The sequence below is a fragment of the Anser brachyrhynchus genome, assembly GCF_964034855.1.
Source record: "Anser brachyrhynchus genome assembly, chromosome: 8".
NCBI lineage: Eukaryota > Metazoa > Chordata > Aves > Anseriformes > Anatidae > Anser > Anser brachyrhynchus.
In genome coordinates, this window is record NC_137702.1 from 23,923,115 (window position 1) to 23,947,182 (window position 24,068).

Sequence of the window (24,068 nt, forward strand, 5' to 3'; positions counted from 1 at the left end):
CTGCGTTTTTTTTCTCTGTTTGGTCTTGGCATCTGTCTCCGTACCTCTGGACAATGTAGCACTGCTCATGCCATTGTGGAAAAGATTTTGTGCCATTCATAAAGCTCACTTGTGATCAGTTTCTGTTAAACTTTAATGCAGAGGTCTGTGCTGAGAGATAGGGGATAAGATGGTTCAAAACTCCCCGTTTGTGATCTTCAAGTCTCGTTGTTTTCTCTCCTAAGCACTCTTGGTCACATGAACCAAGTACAGTAAAGCGTCTCTAATAACAAACCACATTTGAAGAGGCTGGTCTCTGGCTCGGAACTAGCGCCAAACCACGTAATCTTTGTACTGAGAAACGGAGTCTGCTGATCTCAAAAAGTGTTGGTTGGGTGTTGATATTTATGCTTGCTTTGCCTGCAAAGTTAATGCTCCATTTTAATTTCTTTCAGGTCTGTTGGTACATTTGCCCGAGCCCTGGATTGCAGTAGTTCTGTCAGACAGCCGAGTTTACACATGAGTGCTGCAGCAGCCTCTAGGGATATCACATTGGTAAGATTTTTAAGAGGACCTTCAGTTATTGAGAGATGTAAAATAATTCACCTCAGCAATAACAGTTGGCAAAAGGAGAGGGACAGATGGACTGTAATTGTGGCCTGCTGTGAACCAGATCTTGTCTTTGTAAAGGAATTCTTTATTTACATATGAAGTAACTTTTTTTCTGGCGTTGTGCCTTTTATGATCCATCATGGTTAACTCTTGATTTTTTTTTTTTTAATTTTTTTAATTAAATTTTTTTGACCATGCTTCATAGCACATCTCTTGCTTGGGCTTAGTAGTGGTCTTGAATGCACGCGATTATCTGCCTGTCTGCAGTGCTGTAGTGCCAGAATGCCACTCCTTATCGCTTCCCAACTGCCACTGGCATCCTTGGGCAAATTGTCTTGGGGGGAAAGGTTTGTGGTCAGATAAGAAATTTCAGTTGATCAAGTTCTTTCCTTTGAGCTTCGTTTTCGTCTACCTAAGGACTGGTGATATTGTTGTTAATATTCTAAAATTATGAAGATTCTGAATAGATAAGAGGAAAGGGAAAAGTTAAATTTCTATACTAGAGAGAGTTTATAGAAATGTGAATAAAATTTATGAAGTCTCCAGAGTACTGTTATCAAAGCCTCACCTCATAACTGAGTAATGTGAAATTGTATGTAGAACAAATTCTAGGATAAAACATTGTAGATTGATTATGCACGTGCAGAGAACTCTGGTATGATGAGAGGCAAGTGGCATCCTGATTTAAAACTACAGAAATCAAGAAATAAAGCCAAGCTTTCATTTACTAATGCCAATTCCTCACTCTCAACGTGTTCTTATCCCTTGTAAATCACAAGTCTCAGACAATCGTAGCTCAGCTTTCTGAGGGATAATTGCTCGTGGGAGAAACTCTTCCTACTCAGCTCTGATACGTGACTTAAATCCTTTTTGGGATTTGTGACCTTTGGGACAAGTGTGTGTTTAAATATTCGTTTTTATATATAATTCTTGTGGATTATTTTCTTTGTGGACAAAGAAAGTGCATGGATAACTTTATCAAAAAACACACCCTCAGACCTCTATCTTTATGCTCCACCTGTTGATGATGCCTAACGGGGCTGCTTAGTCCTGGTGAGTGGGGCTCTGTTCCCTACATCTTCTTAACAGCAGTGCTACAGCGTTGGTGCTGGGTAGTAGATAAAGTAGCAGTTATTCAGATGCAGATGCTCATGTTCCAAAAATCTCTCTATTGTTAGTGAATATTGGACCTGTACACTGACAATTATCAGGAGTCTCAGAGTGGAACAAGTTCGTATTGGTTGTAGAATACAGCACCCTCAAATCTCACTGTGTTGTTTGTGTTACTGCTGTTTCATTGCTAAGCATTTCCCCCCCTGGATGCTTGTCCTTATGTTTGTTTTTCTCTTTTACGACAATGTAGTTCCATGCGATGGACACTTTGCACAAAAATGTCTATGACATTTCCAAGGCAATCTCTGCGCTTGTGCCACAAGGTGGGCCAGTCCTGTGCAGAGATGAAATGGAGGAGTGGTCTGCTTCGGAGGCAAACCTCTTCGAGGAAGCACTAGAAAAATACGGAAAAGATTTCACTGACATTCAGCAAGATTTTGTAAGTATGTAAAATGGGGGCCCACGTGGTGCGACTGGGTCTGATCAGTGACAGAGCTGGTTTACAGCTTGTCTAAACAGAGTTGTTTGTCTTTGTTTTGAAGAGGAGGGCTTTGGACTGGAGCATGTGCCTTGCAGTAAATTGGGGAAAAGCAGACCTCATACTGAAGACAGCCTGCTGTACAGTCAGAATTTCAAATCACCAATGATAGATTTTCCTTCAGAGATGTTAATTTAAAATAGTCTGCTCCACTACCGCTGGGAGAGGATTTAGGAAAGTGTTGTGACAGCCTGGCTACTGTAGATTAATTTGTATTTGAAAGAGTATTGAGCCTTCTGAAAAATGAAAATTTAGTCACTCTTACGTTATTTCAAAAAAGGCTCTGTGAAAGTTTTAAAAAGGAATCTTGGGCATTCAGGGGAAGTGTCCTGCAGTTTGGCCGAATCTCCACCCTAGGTGTTCAGCCTGCAGTTTGAATGGAGCACTGTAAAGAGAGCCAAGTTTCACTGTATCACGCCTCGAGTCCTCAGAACAAAGCGAGTAGTGTCAGTGTTGCCTGTCCTGTGCTCTAATCTTTTAGATGGAGGGACTTGGAAGCAGCACAACACTCTGTGGTCCTGCTGAAAGCCTTGTGCTTTTCACGCAGAGAACAGCTGGTATGGCACATTTCTGTTAGTAGTTATTATTTTATTATTTTTATAGGCCAGCTACATAGGAGCGGAGGAAACTGGAGCTGTGATAACTGGTTCTTGCTCGAGTCTTTTCTCAAGCAGCAAGACTGTCTCAGCCAGTGGGCTCCCTTCCACATTGTGCCTCTCTTGAATGGTTTACTGTGGAGCCAATGCAGCATGAAGATTTACCTGTAACGTGCTCTGTTTCTACACTGAAAGCACTGTTTTTTGAAAGGCCATTTAATTTATCCTGGGGCCCATGTGCATCTAATGTCCTTAGGAGATAACAGACACTTTTTTTTTTGCTAGCAGGGTTAGTAGTTGCAAACTCTGCTTTAAGCTGTCTGTCACAGGAATCCCGTGAATTTCAGTGAGGCTGTGTGCCAGCTCCCTGCAATGACTGTTGCTTTTCCTTTATGTCCTTAGCTCCCATGGAAGTCCTTAACAAGCATAATAGAGTATTACTATATGTGGAAAACGACAGACAGATACGTTCAGCAGGTAAGAGTCAGAATCACCTCTTTCATTCCAAGAGAAGCTGTTTTACTTGCCGCTGAAACCAAGCAGTTGCTTTGTTCTTCTTTGTGGGGTTCAGCCTTTCTTATAGGTGGATTCTGTAATCATCTGAAGCACCAAATAATCTCTTGTCGCTAAATTCATCAGCCATTCTGTAGATAAATACTTGTGGCATTGTCATTTGTGGTTTTTTTCATGTTTGCTGCTACTTTACTTGGAGCTTTCAAATGTCTGTTTTGGAATTCAGTAGCTTGAGGAAGAGTGTACAGTTAATCTCTGCCAATAACTCTGTTCAAGGTCAGCAGTAATTTCAGTTTTAGCTTTTTATGGGGGAGTGGGCAGTAGCTGTACAACAGGCAATCATTATTATCCCCCACCTCTGCTTGTCCATGACTTTGATTGCAGACGCAAGGAATCTCCCCCATGGAAGTGCTGTAAGTAGAGCGTTTGGGAAGCATTGATGGCTCAAATTCCCAGACTCATTATACTTGAGAATCAACTTTGACTAGTGTTTACAGTAATTTTTATCTCCTACTTGTTTAAATACAAAGGTTGCTTGGTACCTTAAATAACGAAAGCACAATGCAAGAAGCATGCAAAATGTCTTTAGAATATCGGTTACTGAAAAATATTTACAATATTTAATAGGAAAATTAATTAAAAGGGAGAAATAAATAATGTATTTTTTATGGTAATTATCAGTATAATGTTTAGGCATCTATTTAAAGTATTACAAAACGTGTAGGCACAGTAATGTCCTGCCTTGACTTGCTTCATTAGATACACAGCCTATGATAAAGATGCAATGCCTGGGGCATTGACCGGTATTTGGCATGTACTTGGCCACCAAGGTCTGCGGTGCGATCTTCTGATTGCAATACTGCTTAAATTACAGAGGGCGACTCAGGACAAATCAGAATACTTTTTGAATTAATTCTGTATTACCTTTTTTTTTTTTTTTAAATAATACTAAGCAGCATTAATAGTTGCATCCTCATTCCTATATTTTCCAAGCTCATTCCTGGATGGAAATTTTTCCTTCTGATAAGGAAATGCTTGGTGGGACAGTGGTGGAAGCTGTCGTGGTGGAGAAAAAATGTATAGTGAGTGCTGCTGTACTGTCGTGACTATAGCCATTTAGGAGACGAGCTGAGTGTACTCAACCTGTACTGTACTCAGTATTTGCACTGAGATGAATCAGTTAGTCTTCTCCTTCTGTGCATTTTTTATCTCACCTCTCTTCTTGTAAAGATAAAAATCCATCTAGCAATGTGCTAGGTATCAGAAAAGGTAAGGAAAGTTATTTTATCTGATAGTGAAAACTAGAAGCTTAAATAGACTGTTGCATGAAATATCACCCCTGTGCAGTCAAACCAGCAAGCAGTAGTAGGAATTAGGAACGGTTAGAGGCAAAAGCAGCGCTATCCTGCTCAGAAAATCCATGATACACTTGCATCTTTGAAGTTCTGTTTAGGCACATCTCAAGGTATGTAACAGTGTGGGGGCTGAGAAACAAGAGGTTCAGAGGTGCCCACTCTTGGATACCGTGGGAGACAGGTTAGCGTTGTGGTCCGGGTGTTTGCTTTCAGCCCCGGAGGCTCTGGAGGGTTAGGGGCACGGTGGGTGGTAGTATGCAGCAGTAAGATCAAGGTCTTGAGATGCTGATTCCAGTCGTAGACAACAGAGAAAAAGCAAATATTTTGTGGAAGGAGAGACCGCTACAGAAATGGTGCTTTCCCTAGGAAGTGGTTAAGTTCTTTTGCTCTTTCCACTTTTATGAACTTTTTTATTATAAAGACAAAATTGCAGAGGGGATAGTTGCATAAAAAGCTTTATTTGTTCTCGCAGCAATAAAGTAACACCCCCACGCACAGTTTCTTATATTGTTTTGCTGTATTCTTACGCAGTGAGTTTTCTGTAATGGTGATAATGTTGTACCTCACGTGTGCTGCCCAGCAGTGTACCACGGAGTGGGATTTGGGGAAAACTTCCAATTAGAGGCTGTGCACTTAGGAGAGAGCATGAGCATAAGCTGAACAGGTAGAAATTGCAGAACAGAGATACCGCACCAATTAAGTTTGAACTGAGCTGAAGACTTCATCTCAAATTCCCAGATTGTGCAAGCAAATAATACTATTAAACATTTATAAAAAGCTTGGGAGAGCTATCTATATATAACCACAAAGAAAGCATAGGAAGTTGTATTTGAAATAATGGTGCATTGCATTTATTTTTTACTTGGCATGCCCTAAGTCTTTGACAAAGCGCATCTCTCACCATTTTTTCCATCTGTTTCTTCAGTGTTTTGTCTGTGTGAATTCTCTCCTTAGCCTAATACCACAAAATGGTTCTGGGGCTAATAGCATTTTCATACTTCAGATACTGAAAACATGCTAAGTAAGGATATGACAAGCGTGTATCCTGAGTTGTTTCACTTTTGCTTGTCCTTCTTTTAAGGGGATGATTAAAGTACCTTCTAAGTCTGTATGTTACTGTCTTAAAACCACAACAAACCAAAAAACTTAACTTGCTCATTCTTGTAGACTCTTTCGCTGAATGCACTTAAAAACATCTGTTTAGACCGTCTATTTTTGTGAATTATACAAGTTCATAATGAAGGTTTTGTCACAAGCAAACTGCTTGTTTTGAAAACCAGTTAGTGGGAACTGTTTACTTCCCTCTGTATTTCCTTTGAGATTTTCTTGGAGCAAGAAAGCACTCTGTCATAATCTTGAAGAAGAATCTATCTGTTTCTGGACTTTGAGGAAGCTAAATTTTGAGCTGACTTTCACAAAAGGCCTTTTCTCAGAACTGAACAGTAAGGGTAGTGCAGAGTCCTATGCAAGCCTAAACCAAGAATTCCAGTAGTCAGATCAATCTGGACGCGAATAACAGAAGGTGTGCTGGCATACACAAGTGTTTGTGCTTGTATGGAGGGGAAGAAGAAGGCGTGATGCTTGGTATTCCTACTTAATATAGCATTTCCTTGTCTTGTGGGTAGCATAACGTGAGATGGATGCAAAATGACCTCTTTTGGAGCATGTTCTTGGATCTCTTACACAGTGATTTCTATTTGGCTTGAACTCCACCTTACTTCTGACACTTAACAGCATTAACTAGAAGTTCAGTCACTTCAAGAGGAGGTCAAACCCTACAAGCAGAGACTTGCTTGAGAAGGAATAATTCTCCTGCAGTGTCAGCACAGAAATCATGGTCCGATGCACGGTCCTGAATGTATGTCCAAAGTGATCCCCAAAGCAGTTCTTTCAGAGTTGTCCTGAAGAAAATTAGGGAAAGGCCAAATTCAGTATCCCATATCTTGTTTGAATGCATCTTTTTTTTTTTTGAGTCAGATTTCACATGTCAATTCACAAGAGCATATATTTCTGATTTGGACAGGTTTGAAATTGCATCCACTGGCTAACTGCTGGTGGTGGCTTTCCCCAGCAATTCCAAAGCTCTTTAAAAGTTCCGTGATGTTTGGGCGTGCCTATGTTTTCATTCAAAATGAAATTTGTGTTTTTATGCAGTTGTGTGTTCCAGGATGATTTTTTGTTTTTAGTTTTAAAATCCAAGCGCTTTTGCTGTGTTGTGTAACAGGAGGGGAAGTCCTGAAACCTTTAAAGCATACCACTCTCCAGCTGTTGAGATGCACTTGAGAATTGCTCAGGGCATGGCAGTGACAAATGATCATTTGAATTAGTTTTATGTGTTTTTTAGAGTTAGACTTCAATTTTACTTTTTCATTTGTGCTTGAGCATGAAACTTCCAAAAGGAAGATCAAGCATTACAAATTTCTACTCTGTTGTCTTTTTGTTACGTGGAAGTCCCATTTTAAAATTGCAGCATGTCAAAGATGAATTAGGAGGAAGAGACAGAATCAGTTTTAAGGTATGCACAGCATTGAAAATAAAACAAATGTAAAAGAGAAGATGGAGAAGTGCAAGTGCCATTAAATATGACTACATGAGGTAGGGAGTGCAAAGGGTGGAGCTCTGGGTAAGTCTTGATGCAGTTAGATAACATCTTTATTAAGGAAAGCTAACCTTTGTACCTAGCCAAGAGCTGTGTGTGACATCTTAATGTACTAGCCTTCATAAAGTACTGCGTGCTAGGAGAATAGAAATAACATAAAAGAAATGCTTTTCCACAGACGTAGGACATGTTATCCCAAAACACCTCCTAGTAAGCCTACAGTAACATGGAACTATGGTAATTTTGGCAAGCAAGTGACAGAGACTGTAGGTACTGCATGCCAGTGCTGAGATGTGTTGCAGGAGCTCAGGCAGCTGGAAGCAGTTCTGCCAACTGCATCGTGGACTAATTGCCTCCCCCCTGCCTCCCAGCAGCACTCGTGTGTGTGCTCAGAGGTTTTTTGGGGGGCAGGAAAGCAGTGTGAAAGTTTTCCCCTAAATCCAGAAAGTGCAAGTTAGAGGCTATTCTTCTTCCCCAGCATGAACCAAAAGAGGCTAAGTATTAGAGGGTATCTGAGCTGCCCCTGCACCATCTACCAACCCAACTCTTGCATTGCGGACCTTGAAATATCTCTTGCATTCCTGTTTCTTCTGTTATTTTCTCTTTATAAGCCATTCACTTTTTAGAAAATGCCCACAAATGTTTCTTTGCTGTGATACGTCACGTTTTAAGACTCTTTCAAACTCTAGAATGAAAGATGTTAAATCCAGGGAGAGGCTATGTAAAGGAGAGGTGTTTGCACCAGCTTGAATGTACAGGATTTTAAAGTATTTTAATCCCTTGGTCTCTGTGGGATTAAAAAAAAAAAAGTTGGTAACATCTCCCTGTTATAGATAGGGAAAATATGAGGTAAGTATGAGGATATACTTAAGATATGCAATTATAAATAACTCAGAGACAAAAGATTTCATTTAGGCCAAGCTTCTAGAAGTTACAAATGCTCAGGATGTTGTTTTTTTTTGTGGATGAGAACATTCCTAACTACATCCAGCAACATTAAGAATTTATAGCATAAATATGCTTCAGGCACAAATCAACTGATAACTGGCAAAGGACCTAGGAAAGCACTTCTCTGTGAAGGGACTGTGCTGAAGTTGTGTGGGACTACGTGTCGGGCACCTTTCTTTGTACCTTCTGTTTTCAGTCACTGTCGGAATAGGAAGCTCATGAAATCTGCTCTATTGATTCTTCACAGCCACAAATGCTTAGTGCAAAACCAACCTCTTCTTAGCCCCAGTACATCGTGGAACCTTCTGGTATCCTGGTATCCTGCTCTGTAATAAAGGCAAAACATCTCATATGGCTTGTGCTTTGATTTCACGGCAGCTGTAGGAGATAAGGGGGTATTGCTAGGCCCAGGTGACCTGTGGCAGTTATTAGCTTAGAGCTTGCACCATGGTCATCAGTCATGAGCAAAATCTGGTGTGAGGTTAGCATTCATCACTACTTTACGAAAATGTTGCTTAACAAGCTAAATTAACCGTGCCTCCGAGGCAAATGACTTTACGTTGTGGATATCAGAATATTTCAGCTGCTGGAAATGCTTTGTGTTTGCATGAAGCTTTTCTGCTCGTAGATTTCCAAGACTGTCACAACATAATGTCTCTAGATAGCGCCCTTGGGAGCTTTTGTCAAGAACACTGCAGCTATTTTCCCCCCAACAATTTGCACTAGAAATCTGGTGGAAATTTAAAAAACAAAACAAAAGAGTTCTCTACCAGTGCAAGTTCCCTGAATTTCCTGCCTTGGCCTCAAGGAAATACGATTCTTGTACAAGGTTCATCAAGCAGTATTTTAAATGTTTATCAGCACCTGATGTTAGACTTCCTTGTAATTCCTGGGGAGAGCGGGAGAAGAAGGCTTGTTTTCCGGTCCAGGCTGAGGGTGGAGCAGCCTTCAGCTCCTGAAGATGACCATGCATCTCACTGAAGGAGGATTTTTTTGGGATAGTATTTCTCTGGAAGTTAAAGAAGGTTTTCTGGTGCTATTGGAGAGCCACTTACTTGCACAGCACTTGTTGATGCCTAGATAAAACAACTTCAGAAGGCGTTTTGAAAATGCTCAGCATGGAATTTCTGGGCTTTACACGGAGGGAGAACCTATTTAATTATCCTACTGATTGCCAATACAGAATGTATTGTTGATTGCTCCAGTGCTGCAGGATTGATAAGTATCGTCTCCATGAGGTCTGTTTGGGCTTTCTCAAGGACAGCTTTGGGGTAGCTGTCTGTGTCTGAGACCAGATTCAATAGAAGCAACCAACATGGGAAGCAAGAAGTCTGCTTTTGGATGCAGCTTTCTGAAGGCATACTCATAGTCTCTGAATCCCTTCCAGTAGTTGTTTGTTTTTCTCAGTCCTTGTTCTCTTGTCTGACACCTTCATTCTTTGATTTCTAAGATGGATTGACTATTATTTGCTGGAAAAGGTAAGAGGGAATTCTTTAGGAGTCTAGAGAGTTTAGGCGAGAAACTGTCAGGCTGTCAAATGGAAAACTGTTGCTTAAGACCGCCCCTCTGATCAAAGCGAGCTTCATGCATACTGGAAGCTTTTACTTCATTATTTTTATGTGTCCATAGTGTTCCCTGTAAAGAGAATGTGTATAGTCCTATTTTTTTTTTTAAGTGAGCAGCCTCAAGGCATTTTTTTCCTCAAGGAAAATAACTAAAGCAAAAGTATCTGCATAGAAATAAAAAGCACAAGAAAATGTCATAAATTTGAAAAAAAGTTAAACTAATCTGTTTGCCTAGGATATGTGTAAAACCCCCAGCAAACCCTGCATTGCTGGTTTGTCTGGAAAACATCGTCATTACTGTCTGTAGACTGCTGTTACTGACGTGGATGTTGGAGGGCATGGACCCTGCTTCAGCAGGAGAGGAGTAGAGGCCTCCAGAGGTTTCTTTCACCCTAAATTCACTTAGTTCATGTAATAAAGAGGAAATGTGAACCTTCAAATATCTTTCTAAAAAAAACACGTGAAGGTTTGAGTAATAAAAGGAATTCTTGGCCAGTTAGTAAAGCTCCTGCTAGTTGTCTTCTTCTTGTGCCATGTTCAGAAAGGAAAGGAGCTGTACCGTTCTGGGGGAATTGCCTCTCTACCTACCATTGGAAGGATCGCATAATCCACCTGTTCCACAAACGTGGATGGAAGTTAATGGCTGGTCTTACCAAAATAAGGCCATGTAGAGACAAATTGTGTGTACCCATGCTCTGAAAGGCTACTTTTTGTGCATGTTTCTCATTGAACATCACACCCTGTGATGTTCCTTAATATCTCCTGGGAAAGGTGGTGGGTGGTGTTTTTTTTAACGGGGAGCTGATTGTTTGGTGTAGTTAACCTCTCCCTTTTTATCCCCTTGATGTTCTTTGCTACCTGGCCCCTGAGATTTGTGCCTCCGGGTTATTTCCTTTTATCTGAAAGGGGCATAATCAGTAGTTTTTGTCTACCTAAAGCCTTTCACCTTTAGAAAGTGCAAATGTATGGCTTGCCCATGGCTGATGTTTAGTGTGAAGTGATTACCTACCATAATTAACAAACCTATTGGGTGTTGCTGTGTCTGTTTTTTAGTTAAGCTTGTAGCCTTTTTAAGTTTTAAAGAAAATCTCCAGTGTGAGTCAGTTTTCAATCAGTTAAAACATAAATAAAAAGAGAACTATCAGCAAAAAAAGTCTTCCTTCAAATTCTTTGAATTGCTTCAGCTGTTGGGGAAAAATGATGGAGGTGTTCTGCTATCCTTGTTATTATCTGGTTGTTGCATATTATCAAAGAGGACAAGCACAGGCTGATACGCTGGATCTTTCTGTGCAGGGGAAGATAAAGGGTTATGGGGCAAACAATGTATGAATTTGTATTGGAATGAATGGGAATAAAAAAAAATTTGTCTGTATAAATAGTAGTTTTGTAATCTCATTAACTCTTTCGAAGTGCTGTGTATGTAGTCATTTACTACCCACAATTGTTTTCAGAGTATTTTTTTCCTGTTGGAAAAGGATAGCTGCTCAGTGAAATTAAAAAACTTGTTTGTTAATGAGTGCTAACGTTTTCACTGGTGACTTACTTTACTCCCAGGTAAAGCCCTTATTTTCTTTTTATTCTAACTTTTTTCTGTTGTTTTTCTTTCTTTTTAAAGAAACGATTGAAAGCAGCAGAAGCAGAAAGCAAGCTAAAACAAGTGTATATACCCAACTAGTAAGTATCTTTCTGTATTGTTTTGTTTTTTTATTTTATTATAGAGGGTCTGGTGTAGCAGTTTCCATGGCCTGCCAGTATTATATATTAGCTTTAATTATATAATGAGAGACATAGTTGAACAAACAATGTCACAGAGTTACTAAATTAGGTTACCGATATAATGAGCCTTCTGCTGATGCTTAAATAGGCTTGAATTCCTTTTTATTTTAGCTGAGTTAATGCTAAGCACCCAGATGCTAATAAACAAGTTGGAGTCCTGTGGAAGACAACACGATTGCTGTTGTATTTCAGAGCTGCCTGGAACAAAGCAGCACTCCTCCCAGTATGCCTCTGCTGCTGCTTATGAGCGTACAAAAGACAAAGCTGTTCCCACAGGCTGACCTGCTGCTTCTGGAGCACAGGGTATTTCCTCCACGGGTAGCTGAGGGCGTTCCTGGTTAGGATGCTGTGCTGTCACGTTGCTCGTTTCCTTCGTACTGTATAGCGTTGCCACCCTGAAGCAATCATTACTTATCTTCTGATTTTTATTTTTATACAGAAAGTGAGTGGGGACTTGGTAGCAGGTCACTATGGTCATGCATAAAAGAATAGCTAATTAACTGTTTAATAGTAATTTTTTTTTTAATTGTCATCAGTGGAGCACGAATGCATAGTTGTTTCCTAATGTCACATTGTCACATTATATATATCCATATATATATATATGGTTAGTAAACTGTGCTTCTTCACTTGTGTTCCCTCTGCTTAACCCAGTCAACAGCTGTTACAATGTGGAACTCAAATCTCTCCTGCCTTACCTCTTTTCATCTTTAATTCCCAGACACGTTCCCATGTGTGACCTTAATAACTCCTTTACTCTTGTGTTATTTATTTTCAAATGTTTAGGAAGGTCTACTATGTATTCCTGTTAATTAAGGCAAAATGAAGTCTTACGTGTTCAGCTTGCAAGATGGTCTCTAACGTCTTGTGAAAATACAGGATCCTTGGTTTCTTTTTTGCCTGTCTTTTAACTGAAATGTGTCAATATATCTCACGTGAATTTACCAAAAATTAGATGTAAGATTCAGTGTGAAGCCAAATAGATTTCTTGTCATTTTTCAACAGTATTGCCTTTTATGGAGGGTGTTACTGTGCAGGGGGACTCTGGACAGCAAATTAAACATGAATTCAAAATGTGATAAGCCTGTAAAGGAAAAGCTAGCATAATTTAGACTGCAAATGCAAAAGGATATTGCAGATGACAAAGCCCGGTAGTCTTCCTGCTGCTCTTGGATTATGATGTGTGTAGGTAGGGCTTTGTATTTGAAAGGTTACAGTGCTCACTTGATAATGACTGTCTGGAGTGGTATCTTATCCCTCCACCCTGTATCTCAGCAAGATAACTCTTGTTGCTATCTAGCGAATGTAATCAAATCAGCAGCTTACCTCTCTGCTTCAGGAAAAGTCTCTTTCTACCCGTGTGCCTGCTATTTTTGTCTCTGGCATTGATTTCCAGCCACAGCTGATTTTGTGAGTGTTGTACCTTAACTCGCATGTTAATTGACAAAACGGGCGTCAGATTTAGCTCCTCCTTCAATATCCTTTCATACGTATCAGGAAAAGTAGCAGTTGTGTACCTAACAATCCTACATGAATGCTTCTGCTGCTTTTTTTTTCCTATTAAAACCTGTAAACGTGGCAACAGTTAAGTATTTCTAAGATTTTGGATCATTTCTACATAAGTTTCAGTCCAGGATCTGGCACACAGAATATATTGCATGTGCATTACCTTGTGACCTAGAAAAAGATTATATTCTTGGCTTGTAAAAGCAATACACAGTGTAAGGATCTAAATATCAATGTTATTGATTAGTCCTTATCGTGTTACTGAGCTCATTCCTGTTTTGAGGCTTGAACCGTAATGATCCAGTTGTGACAGGCTACATCAAGTAATTTCTTTTGGAGGTGACGAGGCCTATGCAGAAGCATATCAGCTGATTGGGTGAAATGTTCTAGCAATAACTGGTGTAAAATTGTTTGCAAAGAGAAACCCAGAAGGATATAATTCAAACAACCTTATTTTTTGTCCCTGGCTTACTTCCACTGATAGGGATTTCATTTGTTTGTATGATGTTAACAGAAAAATCTAGAGCATTGGGAGGGAAAAATAGTAAGAAAAGCAACAGAAGCAACCTTCAAGGTTTGTTTATCATCCTACATGCATATTATACAGTGAAAGATAAGATCGATCAGTGAAATTTTGTAGTTGATATTTTTTAACCTGATAGTGTACTGCAAATTTATAATATGAGGAACTGAATCACGGAGAGGCTAGGTACTCCATGCGGAGTTAATGCAGGTAATTGCTGTTAGGTTCTCAAGGCCTTAGGCAACATCCTAGGTGTTGGACATAAATTGTTGTGTTCCTTCCAAGAAGAGCCCTGGTTTTGGGGCAGACGTGTAATCGATGTGCCTGAACCCGTTGTTTCTAAGCATGGGTTTGTAAGGCATCCCTTAGGTTGAAAAACACCAGTGTGCTTCTGTGGTGAAGGGAAGGTATAAAATAAGCTGAATTCTGCATTCAGATAATACTGAAAGTTTTAGTTGGGAATTGTGTTAAATAAAGCAGTAGTGGAATCCTGAATGTATAATTCAATGCTCTTACTCCTTTCATCCTGCCATCCACCAGTGCGACTGTAGGGCTCACAGAGCTTTCTCGTTCCAGTCTCAGTGTTTCTTCTTCTAGTGTGTCCCCAGACATATTATGCAAGCCTTCTTGGAACTCATATTCTGTTTTTACTCATCTTAGGGGCATCATGTGCACCTGTTACTTGCTTCTATTCAATGACAGTCTGGTTGTGTAGCTGCTGCTTTTTGGGATTAGGACATCTGCAAATCGTGAAGGCTGAGACACGCAGTTTTGTGTGGCTTTTCTCTCTTTTGCTTTGATCTAGATGATATCAGAAGTGGTAAGAACAGCAAGGGAAGAACGAATTGCCCAATACAGTCCCCAGTCTCTAAAATATATTGATATAAAATGTAAATTCTAACTGCATCTGTAAATGCAAATTAATACGTTCTACTTGGAATATTTTATCCACGAATCTCAAAGCACTTTCACAACCCATGAATGCTGCCTCACAAACATCATAAGTAGGGGAATGTTTTCCTCTGCCTCTTTTTTAAGCCAACAGGAAAATTGGAGGATTAGGTCAAAGCTTTCTATCACTACAAGGAGAGACTGCTTAACAAGCTGAAGATGATTCCTTTATGTGTTTCTTCGTTGTCCTCTGCCTGAGGAGCAGGACTTTTCTCCTTCCCTGCTTAATGGTGCAGAGGTCTGTTGTAGCAGGGAAAACTTACAAGTGTGATGCTGGTCTTTCTCTGTAGCTGTGCTAGTTAAAACAGTGACCTTCACCAACGTTGTTGGAGAAAGCTTTTAATTTTCAGAAAGCATTGCCGAGCAGTCATTAGACCCGTTCTTAGAATTGTGAGAGCTGTGATGAGAGCTCACCACTCTGCTGCCTGGGTAAGGAATCCAGACACTTGAATTAGATGCCTAAATGCAGACAGCATAAATTGTCCCTAGAAAGGATTAAACGTTGTTCTTATTCCTTATTTCTGAGCCTTTATTTCTTACTAGTTCTAGATGCAGCAGAACAATTGTGGTTTCTTGAATATCTGGAAACATTCCCTGATGGTGTTAAGTTTATAGTTACTTCTAACCACTAAAATTTTATTATTGTGCTGTGGCTCAAATGTTAGTTATATAGTGAGAGGATTTCAGTGTTCTGCATGGCTCAGGAATATCTTATGGGTTTTTTTGTTTGTTTGTTTTGTGGTGTGGCTTCAGTATATGATGGTTGTCGTCTTTCTGCATGTGCTTTATCATCTTCATCTCTCTACTTGAGACTGTTCTGCATGACAGCCCAGAAACGTGTGCTTTGTAATCCCTGTTATAGCATAACTGAGTGCTCCATCACAGCTGAAACCCATTTAAAAGGCTTCCACTCCTGATTTAAGAAATGGAAATGATAGTTTACCACACCATCAATATTCTCAGTACCTTATTTGCATTTTTCACTTCAGCTTCATCAGTTGCCTAATGATTCATACAGTTATTCATCTAATTCTCTTGTTAATAGCTGCAGCAGGCTTTGGTGATATCAAACAAGTTTAATTAACAAATCACCAACAATTGGGGACTTTTTGCTTCTCGTCAGATGAAAACAGCTGCCTAAATTTGATGGTCGCCCACTGTGACACTTAACCTCAGCTTGGGGCCAGGACACTTTGTGGTGCTTGTTGCAGCTACCTTCGTTGCAGCCTTCCAAAATCCCCAAGTGGGAAGTTACTGTCACAGCTACAGCGTGCTAGATCGGCTTTCACCCACACCCACTCACTGCTTTCACTTGGGTTTGAAATGCACGTTTGATAAGGGTTCTTGGGAGGAGAACAGCCGGGCTGTCAGCCTCCTTTCCACACGTGAGCCCGGTGCTCTGGCCGTGCATGCCAACGCTTGGTCCTGTTCTCAGCTGCTTACAACTGCACCCATCGGGGCTTCCCAGCACACCGCTCGAAAAACAAAGCCTTTTGTGCGCTCTGCTGATGGATTTCAGCCTCCTGTAGTGCTGCTTCTCAGAGGATAAATCGATGTGTGGAAGGGAAGCCACATGCCTTATGTCGAGGTGTAAAACCCAGAGCGGAGCCTTTAGTTTTCCTTGCTTCAGTCTTTTATTCTGTCCATGGAGCAGGCATGTCTGATAACTGTGCATCTGTGAGGGCCGTTTGTTTTGCAGCATCTCAGTCGTGTTTGCACATGGGGTTTGCTAGTGAGTGACTCACGGCAAAAGTTGTGCTGCAGCAAGTTACTGTAGTGACACTCCAGAACAAAATGCAGGGTGGCGTGAGCTCCCCTCTTCCAACTGTCCCTTTGTTGCACCGTGTCTGCAGATCTCTTGCCATCTGCAGCGTCCAATATGTGAATTGAATATGTGGATTTACTAGTTTATTAATTGGAAATAAAAAGAATATGCCCACTCCCTTCAGTTTTCAGGTAAGAGAGTATGGGTGAAACGTAACTGGCATTAGAGGTTGGGCTTTTATTCAAAAGCCTGCACCAAAGGCTGCCTGCTTTTTGTTGCATCTCTAAGCTGAGCTCCTCACAACAGCTTGGAGTCCTCGTGTCTTTGTAAATTCTTTGTGTATACTACTTCAATGAAACTTCTTGTGTGTCCCACCTTCTTCCATTCCCCAGATGTCCTGTCCCCGCAATATGGATTCACTGTGCTTCTTGTTCCCTCCCATGCCAAGGGCTTTGTGAATGTCTCCTTTTCCCTCTCTGGCATCTTCCTCTGCAGTGCCTGTACTCTTCGTACTGGTCTTTGTGCCAAGGTTTTGTTTGTCCTTCTATTCCCAGCTTCTGCCATTAACTTTTGTTCCTGAGTCAACATCTTTAGCAGCACGTAGGGATGAGTGGAGGTGATGTTGTTAAATCAGAATGTATTAATGACAAATGTCAATGGACTTCTTGCTCTGTGGCTGTTAAACTTCTGGACTTCCTGCATTTAGCAGAAGCTTAGATGTTTCCTAGGAAAAGCTCAGATCGTGGATTAAGACTTGATGAAAGCTTGTATACCTGATCACCTCTGTATGTTAGGTCCAGAGATGTAATTTGTTCTTGTGCAAGTTGTGGCTATGTACTGCAAACCTTTACAGTAAGACAATGTGAAAATATGTATGTGACTGTAGTATAGGGTTATCCTTCCCTGAATAAAACAGGGGTCTTTCTCTGCCTACTTCTCCTTCTCCATCCCCCGTGCTGCCTCTTGGAGATTCACATAAAATATCCTTCATGTTGAGGACAGGGAGAGATCTGTAGATAGGATCATTTTGTCAGCTTGATCAGAATGTTCAGGATGGTAATTAAGATACCTGCCTTGCCTCAGTGGTTTGTTGTTTTTAAATGGTTTTGGTCTCTTAAATGGTATTGAACTAATATAATGTGGACGTTGGAGAGTGTATTCATGAAAGGTAGATTGCTGGTAAGTACAGCTCCTTGTTCTGAAAGCCACACGATGAACAAAATTTCGGTCTTCAATTTCAAATATTTTGGGCCATGTTGTTAAGTCTCCTAGGAAATTGCATGCCTTGATTAATGTTTGTCCTCCTTTTTGCTTTGTGTTTTAAGTAACAAGCCAAACCCCAACCAGATCAATGTAAATAATGTCAAACCAGGAGTGGTAAATGGTACTGGAGTACAGGCACAGAACACGGGAGCAGGACGGGCCTGTGAAAGCTGTTATAGTAAGTGACATGTGAACATAGCACTTGTGCATAGAGAGCGAGTGCTGTATTGCAAGCAGTAAAGTAAAAGCTGTGCTTGGGAGGAGGGAGCAGGGGGGAGAAGGCTTTGAAATGGTGGGGGGACAGAATTTGATAAGCAACATTTCAGCAAAAGTGGTTTTGGAGTTACTGATTTAGCATAAATATAATCGTGAAGTACCTAAGGGGGAGTTAGCTACCTACAATTATATAGGACATTTACTGTTGAGCAAAGATTTTAATCACCAAGCTGTGAACTTGACAATTTTTTCATTATTTTTGAGTAGATTCCAAAATATGGGATATCAGTGTATTTGGTCTGCTGTCTGGTACTAATACACTAATGCTTGCCCTCCTTTATGGGGAGCCTTTAGAGATGCTGGAATGTAAGATTGCATGAGAAGTCAAGTCACGGACTTACCTTTCATTCTTCCATTGTTAAATTAATGTATTAGGGAGTTCTTGGAGAGAATCTTCTATCCTTCTCTGTAGAAATTGTCTATCAGTCTTGCAAAACAAGAGTTTTCAGTTTTGTTGGCAGGATGTTTTCCCATCCTAGTACGCGTTTTTTCTGTTCATATTTGAAAAGGGTTTTAATGTATGTAATTGATTTCACTGAAATAACAAGTACATGTAACAGTGGTGATGGCAATAAGGCCATCAGCAGGTTTTTAAGGTCTGTTTGAGATTTGCACTGTCTTTGTGTGGGTGTTCTTTTATGATGGTTCTAAAGAGAATAAGCTCTGAAAAGTGATCCTGTTTAAGGATATATATAATTTCCACCTTTGTTATCTCTAGCCACACAGTCTTACCAGTGGTATTCTTGGGGTCCCCCTAACATGCAGTGTCGCCTCTGTGCATCCTGTTGGACGTACTGGAAGAAATACGGTGGCTTGAAAATGCCAACACGGTTAGATGGAGAGAGACCAGGACCAAACCGCAATAATTTGGTAGGTATTAGCAAAAAAAGGCTGCTTGGTGATCTTGTCTGGAAAGTTAGATGATGTAATTTGTAATCAATTCTTCACTGTTCTTAAATATTTAAGAAAAAGAATGCCTTCAACCTCCATTGTTGTTCTTGAGTTTGATTTTTTTTATCACTTGCAAAAGTTGGCATGTTGACTTCAGCTATATGCAATTTGTTGCCAAGTACCGCCCCCACGGAAAGAAAAAATCCACATTATTTGTTTAGCAAACTAGCCATCAAATGCATGGGATAACTTCAGGAACTTCATGGAAAAAAATTGGAATGCCAGCCAATGTTTCTGATATTCTCTTTCCATGATTTTTGCTGCAGGAGGAAGAGGACTAATTTTCCATAAAGGAATTCATTATTTCCTGAAAGCTGTTCCCTTTCCTAAGGCGCACTCAAAATTAGATATCCCAATTAGCTAGTAGCTTTTTAGAGATCCCTTATCTTGTTATTCCTCTTCTTCCTATTTTTTTCAGTTAACCCTCTTTTTTTTTTTTTAGTCTTTGATTAAGCATTTTGTGAGCTTCATTTTTTTGTAGTGTATTTATTTAAAAAAATCTCAGAATTTTTCTGAATTTAGAGAAAGTTTAGTCTTGAAGCATTGTATGTTGGGCTACTGGAAAGACTGGCTGCATCACAACAGCAGCTATGGATAGAAGGATAGTACACAGTGCACTTTGGTTTTAGATTATTTCTTTCCCCTCTCCTAGTCTTTCCTATTGCTGCCTTCCTTTTCTGTTTCTTTCCTTTAGCCTCTGTCCTTTCCAGCATTCTGTTTACCCTCTGAAGCTGCTTAATTGCTGAGATAGCTGTCAGGTTTTATCAGCCCTATAGCTCGTTTGTTAGTTAAAAAGTATGCAAACAGTCTGAGAGGGGAAATCCTTGTTCTTCCCAAGCTGAAATTTCCTCTTATTTTCTGCCCATAGGCAGGTTTGAGATAACAAGATACTACTTTCACCATTTGATTGGTTTGCTTTGTTGCTTTTATTAAAAAAGATACTGCTTTTGCTCTCTGTACTAGATAAATGTCTTTCTGTATTATTCTTTATTACATGTAGTGAATACTTGCCTGCTCTGTAAATTGAGTTCAGAGTAAGAATTTAACAAATTTCTGCAGCTTTGAGACAAAAAAGTTCCTGCATGCTGTAAGTTTGCTTTGGGAGGTGAGTTTGTGATGTAAATTGGCCATACAGCTGCTTTCTGGTGTTGTTCTCCCTCCTACAAATGATTTGTTATAAGGAGTTTGCATTATATATCCAGAGCAACTTGAAGCACCCAAAGTCTGTGAGTCTTGCCGTTGACCCTGTTAAGTACTAAATCGTGATAACATCAGGCAACTTCTTTCGGCCTGGCTTTTGAATCCTTGCTTTAAAATTGAGGACAGTACAGAATTGACTACATACCTGTGAAGAGAAAATGTTTACCTTTGTTTTATCCTGAAAGCATTTTGGAAGAAAATTGCAAGTGTTGATGGATAAGACTTGGGAAATGGTAAATAGCTGTGTTGAAAATATTTTTTTCTATAGTACTGTTGCTGTTCGTATGTCTGTGTATCAGTAGTTGAAAGTGATTTTATACAGTTTCTCTTCTTTAAGGCCATGCTCTTAAAAATTATATTTATTTTTCTTTATTTTTAGAGTCCTCATGGTGTGCCAGTACGAAACAGTGGGAGCCCCAAGTTTGCTATGAAGACACGACAAGCTTTTTATCTCCATACAACAAAACTGACAAGAATTGCCAGACGTTTATGTCGAGATATCTTACGCCCTTGGCATGCTGCAAGACATCCCTATCTGCCTATTAACAGCGCAGCAATCAAAGCAGAATGTGAGTGGTGATGCAGCTGGCACCTACTTGCAAAGGGCAAAGGAGCCCTTTGAGATTCCTTTACGTATTTAAGTTTGAGCTGCAGCTTCCTGGTGTTCTTTTGCTCTCAGTTAGCGCTCCCACAAAACCTGGCTTTACTTGTAGAGTGTTCTAACTGATGACAGGCTAGACAAATACTGTGAAATTCATGAGTTATTTGTTTTAAAATATTCTTGTTTGCTAGTACCTTTAGCATTCTCCTGCATTTGCGTCCTGTTGCCAAGACATGCATGCAACCTGTAAATGCCCTTTTTGATTGGAAAGCTCTTTCTGAACACTTGAGTTATTCACTTAGTTCTACTACAATATCTAAGTGTCGTTGCCCTCTAATTCTTTTTGTTTGTTTTACAGGCACAGCACGTTTACCAGAGGCATCAGAAAACCCATTGCTATTAAAGCAAGTGGTTCGAAAGCCTTTAGAAGCAGTACTCCGGTATTTAGGTATTTAAGAAACAAACAAAAAAATACCCTCACAAAATAAACAGAAAACCCTACTAGCTAATTCTGCTAGCTCTTTCTTTTTCTCTGTTATTTTGGGTTTAGATACTGGTTCTGGATTAAAAGAAAAAAAATAAAATAAAATTGAAGACCTCCCTATGAACTTCTCCCTTTTCCTGTCTGACAGACCTAGTTGCTCCAGTCCACTGTGGGCTTGCTGAGCTGCAGCTGAAGCTTTTTTACACGAGGGGTGGGACATGGCACAGTTTGCTGTGGTCTCTCATGCATGTGTGGACAGGTTGCCCTCTGCTAATGGAGGCATAAATGTCATGTTTTGGGAACAATTGGTCAGTCCGTTATTCCAATTTTAGGGCACTCTGAAGGCAGTTACTACAGCTGGGTCCTCCAGGGAGCCTTTCAGGTTTAGCACAGCACCGTTCAGGTTTAGCACAGCTTGTGAATCAGCTGCTGGCTGTTCTTGTGTAGAAGCCAGACAATGGAGCATATGCTTCTCTTCATCTTAATTTTCATCTTGTTTTCTACTGTTTTCTTGAATACTTGGGCCTCTCTCGCAGCTGATCTTTGGTGGAGTACTAAGTAGCTCTGTCTTGGATCTTAGTGTAAGTTTTTAGGTGTTGGAAGCAGCCAGATACATGATATACCAGCTCTGACTACAAATAATTTTCCTAGTGCTGCTGGTTGTTAGAGATACCCTGAAGCCAAGTCTGAGGGTGTAACAGCAGTCTAACAGGAGTCTAACCACGGAAAGCTAGCTTGGACCATGGTCTTTTGAAGGCTTCCAGATTATCAAGGAAATTGATTGCCTTTTTACTCTGATAAGAAACACTGGAGTTAATTTTATGTTTCTTTGAACATTTTTGTTGATGAAATATTGTAAGGCTGAGGGTTTATTAAATATTTACTGCTTCTCTGTTGAGTGTTGTGCTTAAGTGCTGAATACTGATGAGATACACAGACTGGGAAACCTTTGGGTATGTATGGCACGACCACATAAAGCAAATAAAGAGAGATTTTTTGCTGTTGAATAAAATCCCGCTCTTAATAGTTGTGGAGCATGTAACAATACATTTTGAGATTTCACCTGAGCACAAATTCAGTAGCGCCGTGTCAGGGTCTGTGACTGTTGTACAGGGAGAGGGGAGTGGAGGAAGTGGAGGGAGGCTGATGGATTGGTGAGAACGTAGCTCTCTTTTTGGAGCTCAGTGCACTTTACATCATATGTTACCCTGTTGTTGGGGCTGAGAGAGCCACTCATTTGAAGCTCTCGTTTGCTGTTGTAGCTTTCTCGAAACCTTTTCTGTTGGACAGCCTGTGCTTGGTCTCTGCCTCAGCCAAAAGGTTGAATTCAGACTCTGTGTTCTTTCTAGTGGTGCTCTGTATCCTCACTTGTTCAGCCAGTTAAAAACTATATTTTTACAAACCTTGCTAAACTGGTAAAGTTGTCATTTTCTCAGAGTTTAGGGGTGCTGTGTGACTGCCCAAAGATAGCTTTTAATACAGAGTAGGCCAGAAATTATAGCAGATTATTGAAGAACAGTGTTTTGGAAATAAATACAAAGTGCTCTTGTTATCAGCTCTTATTTTAGGATAGTGATATGGTCCAGTGGATGTTATGAAATTGATTTTAACATCTTCAGTAGAAGTGAATTCCTAAATATACTTAAAATGATCAATATAAATAGCAATCCTCAATCAAAATTACTGACTGAGATAATTTCTGTATAAGGGGAAGTATACTTTGTCACTGCGGATGTTTGCAGGTTGCTTTCAGGTTTGTAATTCCAGTATCTTCATTAATGAAAGTGACACCTTGCTGTTTCACCACAGAATCTCATCCGTGTCCTCCGAAACCAGATCCTGCAAAGAGCTTATCCAGTTCTCTCAACAATCTGACTCCTGCTAAGTTTACGCCTGTCATTAATAATGGGTCCCCAACTATCCTGGGAAAAAGAAGTTACGAACAACACAATGGAATGGATGGTAAATATTTTTCTTCAACATGTCTATTGTCTGAGTAGGCTTATTCTGTCCTTTCAGTATGCAAGGATATTGTTTAAAATCATAGCCTTAGATATAAATGCAGAGTTTCTTATTCGTAGGGGTTTTATTTCTTTCTCCTTCATAGAAGTTGCTTGTTCCATTTCTAATTTTGGGTGTGACGTGATGTGTGCTGCCTGGGTGGTACATGCACGTAAGGCTACCGTGTTAGTGGAACTCTGCCTAGTTTGACCAACCTTGCAAGTGGGACAGCGAGAGAGGAACTTCCCTTCTTTTTTTTTTTTTAAATGAGCAGTATGAAGAAAACCTTAATAGCCATTTCCAGAGATGCTTCCTTTTCCTTGTGAGGTTTACAGCTTTTTAACCTGTAGGTATAGCAGCTGTGTGATTCCCAGGTGGCTTTGTAATGTGTGGATCACCTGGGTTTCAGAAAAGCTGCTGGAGGCAGTGTGAGAGGCAGGCTACTGATTAGTTAAGGGAGGCAGAAGTGCCAGACCTGGTGTGCCATAAACCCGCTCCTGCCTTGCTCAGAACTAGAGCGTTTGCTTCTGTTGGCCCTGTCACTGAGAACCTCTTCAGTGAAATGTGAGCTTCGTCTCCCCGAGGATAAAAGGCATGGGGAAGGTGTTTGAAGTGAGAGGTAGACACAGGATGTTCTGGCATGGAACACAGGGCTCTGTTCTGAAGAGCTGCTCTTGCCTGAGACTGTCGGGAAGACAAAGTGCAGTTTTTTCCTCAGATGAGGATAAAAGGGCCTATTCAAATGTCTTAACGTGAGTGAGGACATGGAGGGGTATTTCTCCTTAACAGGGGAGTGGAATTGTTAGCTTTCAAGGTGGCTCTGAGCGGGAGAGATCTCTACTGGCCTCCCAGGGGTGAGCAAAAGTTAAGTTACGTCCCCTTACAGGCGTTTCCTTAGAAGGAAAATGGATTCTCTCCTGCTGTGTCTTATTCTTGTAGAATTACACTGTCAT

The 24,068-nt window shown here is 40.3% G+C and overlaps 1 protein-coding gene across 8 annotated transcripts in view; it reads left to right on the forward strand.

The window, feature by feature from the left end:
* MTA1 (metastasis associated 1) overlaps window positions 1–24,068 on the forward strand; it is an 81,741-nt gene that overhangs the window by 38,582 nt on the left and 19,091 nt on the right. For 7 of the 8 annotated variants that reach the window (XM_080602078.1, XM_080602080.1, XM_080602083.1 and 4 more), the window contains exons 8-16: window positions 435–534; window positions 1,955–2,143; window positions 3,241–3,315; window positions 11,434–11,492; window positions 17,665–17,780; window positions 18,597–18,748; window positions 20,409–20,598; window positions 20,989–21,078; window positions 22,924–23,076. In XM_080602078.1, coding sequence (XP_080458204.1) covers window positions 435–534; window positions 1,955–2,143; window positions 3,241–3,315; window positions 11,434–11,492; window positions 17,665–17,780; window positions 18,597–18,748; window positions 20,409–20,598; window positions 20,989–21,078; window positions 22,924–23,076 — 1,124 coding nt within the window. Of the gene's footprint in view, window positions 1–434; window positions 535–1,954; window positions 2,144–3,240; window positions 3,316–11,433; window positions 11,493–17,664; window positions 17,781–18,596; window positions 18,749–20,408; window positions 20,599–20,988; window positions 21,079–22,923; window positions 23,077–24,068 lie in introns of those variants that run through there. The other variant, XM_080602084.1, reaches the window with a different exon arrangement.